This window comes from Drosophila ananassae (assembly GCF_017639315.1).
Source record: "Drosophila ananassae strain 14024-0371.13 chromosome 4 unlocalized genomic scaffold, ASM1763931v2 tig00000109, whole genome shotgun sequence".
Lineage (NCBI taxonomy): Eukaryota > Metazoa > Arthropoda > Insecta > Diptera > Drosophilidae > Drosophila > Drosophila ananassae.
In genome coordinates, this window is record NW_025319045.1 from 105025 (window position 1) to 108831 (window position 3807).

Below are 3807 nucleotides of genomic sequence, written 5' to 3' on the forward strand. Positions count from 1 at the left end.
TGTGTTGGACGGATCTCTTGCATGATTTTTCCAATTCTTTGGCATATTCCGTTTGGGATTGTATTTTGTTTGATTGGTGGAAAAACTCTCCCGACAACCTGAGCGTAGTTCCGTATACTAGCTGTGCGGGTGTTGCTTGAATGTCCGGTTTGTAAGCTGTGCGAAGTCCTAAAAGAATTATTGGTAGTTTCTGTGGCCAATGCGCCTGGTTTTTGCACATGATGACAGCTTTTATATTATATTTTATATATATTTGCCTTAACTTCACCGTGTGCAATGTTGTGTAGCTTCTCAATGATTTTGTTTCTAAGCGGCTGTGGTATGAAAGGCCGTACGCTAAAAGTAGATACATCGCAAACTAGTGAGTGATGTATATGAGGAATATTTACTGCTTTTAACTGAAGCGAGCTGGTGTTGGAATTGAGTAGTTTTTGGAGTTTTGGGCAGCGTAATTGCGCATCGCTTATTTCATTAAAATTAATGCAATTGTCTCCGATGGCTTCGATGCGGGAAAGCGTATCTGCGGTTGTATTTTCGTCTCCTGCTACGTGTGTTATATGGTGAATTGTCCTATGAAATCCAATTGGCGAAGGCGGATACTAAGGGTTTGTGGTCTGTACGGATGTGAAAAACCCTGCCTTCCAGCATGTGGCGGAAATGTTTTATTGCGAGGTAAATTGCTAGGAGTTCCCGATCGTATTGCTATATTTTCGTTGTGTTTCTGAGAGCTTAATGCTGAAGAATCCCAATGGTTGGTATTCCGAGCTGATGACTTGATGTAGAACCGCTCCCACTGCTATGTTGCTCGCGTCTGTGCTTAGCGAAAGGTTTGCGTTCGGTGCAGGATATGCCAATAGTGCAGCTTGTGCTAAAAATTTTTGCAACTGTTGAATTTGTCGATTGTTTCTGTTGTCCAGTTAATTCTTTGGCCACCTTGGGTATGGGGAAATTTTTAATGGCTTTTACCTTGGTTCGTAGAGGTTTAATACCCTGGTGGTTAATTTTATGTCCTAAGAACTCAATTGATTCTTTTCCGAAACTACATTTGCTGGGGTTTATCGTGAGATTGTACTCTTGCAGTTTCTCGAAAACTTAGCGTAAATAGATATGATGTTGTTGTATGTTGGTAAACAAAGACAAAGTCTAAATCTCTGAATGCTGTATGCATATAGCGTTGAAATGTTTGAGCTGCGTTACGCAGTCCAAATGTCATGTGTGTGAATTCAATCAGACCAAATGGAGTTGTTATGGCCGTTTTAGGGATGTTTTTAGGTTCTATTGGGATTTGATTGTATGCGCGGTTGAGATCGATCTTGGCAATCTTGTATGTGTGGTAGCGGATACCGGTCCGGTATGGTTTGCGCATTGAGGGCGCGGTAGTCACCGCATGGTCTCCATTCACCAGTAGGTTTTCGTACCATGTGTAAAGGTGAAGCATATGGGCTTTTAGAAGGTCTGCATACTCCCATGTCCATTAAATATTGGAACTCATTCTTTGCTGCTCGGAGTTTCTCTGGGGTCAGTCTTCGTGGTCGCGCGAAGGGTGGTGCTCCTTTGGTGTCGATGACGTGGGTGACGCTAGTCGTTGACGATGGACGATGTGTGATTGTTTTGAATTGTGTGATGTCTTTGAATTCCTCCAACAGTTGAGCGAATGCGTTGGATGTGTTGAATGTTTTAATAATTGATGAATTTTGATGTGTGTAGATACCACAGCATGTCAAGCGTGTTTTGGCATCAACTAAATTAGCCTCCTTGATGTTGACAAGAAGGTTGTAATGGTGTAGAAAATCGGATCCAATGATTGGAGTATTGGTATCAGCAATAACGAAGTTCTAAGTGTAAGAACGACGGAGTCCTAGGTCCAGTGTCAAACGGATGGTGCCGTATGTTTTTATTTCTGTGCCGTTCGCTGCAAAGAGTGTATGGCGATTGACGTTTTGTATATTCTTGTGAATAGTACTGTATGGAATGATCGAAACGTCGGCTCCTGTATCGACTAAAAATTTTCTCCCAGATTGGGCGTCTGGTACGAAAAGTCGGTTGCAGTAAGAAATTCTGTGAACATTGATTTGAAATGCTTGATGATAAGAAGAGGCGAAATTACTTAATCCGTCAAGGCTGCCTCCTGATCCTCTGACGGTTGCATTTAGTTTTTTTGGTCGTCCTCGTTGAACACTGTGAAGGAGCATGGTTTATTGCAACGCTGTGCATCTCTGCCGTACTTGTTGTGGTACCAACACAGTTGTTGTGACGATCTATCGTTAGAAGGTGCATTGTTGCGGTAATAATGTTGGGGTCGCTTATTATTTCTGCCACGCGTTTGATTGTGATTTAGTAACTGTCCCAGTTTGTTGTTAATCTGCTGCAGAGCCTTGTCGTTATCGTCGAGTCTTTTGGTCAGCGTTATGACGCGTTCTTCTTGATGAGACTGCTGCTGTTTGTTTTTTGAAAAAGCATATACGTGGTCAGCCGCATCGTCGTTTAAGGAATCCATAAATGCATTGGCTGCTTTTGCCAGTTGTGAGAGTTTGGTCTGCGGTGAGCTTCCTATCATGCCGACGATTACCGCGCGCACGGGAGGAGGCAAACGTTTGATCCAGTAGCGTCGTACTACTGATTCGTCGCAGGTTGCCTTGGTTTGCAGTTGGCAGAGTAAGTGGCTTGAGCGGCTGTCGCCGAGCTGAATTCCAGTTGCGAGTCTGTCCAAACGTACCATTTCCGAGTCCGTGAACTTTGAAAGGATCGCTTCCTTTAAGGTGGAATAAGGGGCAGTTTCGGGTGGATTGTTCAGGTATTTGGGGTCTGCGTAGGCGATGACTGCAACGAACTTTTCCTGTTCTTTTCGTGCACCGAGTCCTTGTAGTGCGAACCAACTTTCTAACTTCGTGAAGAACATTTCTATGTTTGTGATTGATTGTAAATTTGGAAACGGCATCTTTCCAAATACGGATTGGATCATGGCTGTGCTAGTGAATTGCGCAGCGTCTTGCGCGTCAGCGAAGTCTTCGTTTTCGGCCATGTTGTGAAATACTTGTGTGTATGTACTCAAGACTTTGATGTGATTTGAAATTGTTCTAGTTGTCAAGGGTCACCAATTATGGAGACTTCTTATATGCTCCAAATAAATATAACCACGTTGGTCAATAACTATTCATATTTATTAAAGATAGGGTGGATACAAAGATTTGGTTTAATGTCTAGGTTGTGAATATTAAGACTTCTTGAAGAGTGAAGCGTATTGTAGCGAGTAGTCTTTCAGTATGCCCAAAGGGTTTTTTGATACTATGGCGAAGAAGAATTTATTCCTTGCTATTTTAAATTGTGTCGGTTGACTCGCCACATATATAATATAAACGATGCTTTAAAATCTAGTATTTTATAAAACTTTATATATATGTATCACATAAAAAACCTCTTGATGAGGTAAAGTACCGGTGACGAACCTGCATGCGAAACCCAAAATATCTGATATCAATTTTAGTGACGAAAATATGCTATATAGGTGTACAAAATTGCATATAAAAAATATTCTTGTTCGGCACGTGACTGATTTTTTTTTTGTTTTTCTTGCACGTGCCGAACAAGAATATTTTTTATATGCAATTTTGTACACCTATATAGCATATTTTCGTCACTAAAATTGATATCAGATATTTTGGGTTTCGCATGCAGGTTCGTCACCGGTACTTTACCTCGTCAAGAGGTTTTTTATGTGATATCAGTTGTTTTTTTGTATATATTGATCTTCAATTATTTAATATATATATATCGAAGTAACCTCTGGACTGGCGATTTACACAGTTA

General features: G+C 41.2%; 1 protein-coding gene across 1 annotated transcript; it reads right to left on the reverse strand.

Annotated features, from left to right (window-relative positions):
* Positions 1-2149: 2149 nt before the first annotated feature.
* Positions 2150-3022, reverse strand: LOC123258000. The gene has a single exon (XM_044717921.1). The coding sequence runs from the start codon at positions 3020-3022 to the stop codon at positions 2150-2152; it is 873 nt and encodes a 290-aa protein (XP_044573856.1).
* Between the last annotated feature and the right edge of the window lie 785 nt (positions 3023-3807).

Excerpts from the sequence above, each read along its gene's own strand:
- LOC123258000 (XM_044717921.1), bottom strand. The coding sequence starts at position 3,022 with ATGGCCGAAAACGAAGACTTCGCTGACGCGCAAGACGCTGCGCAATTC.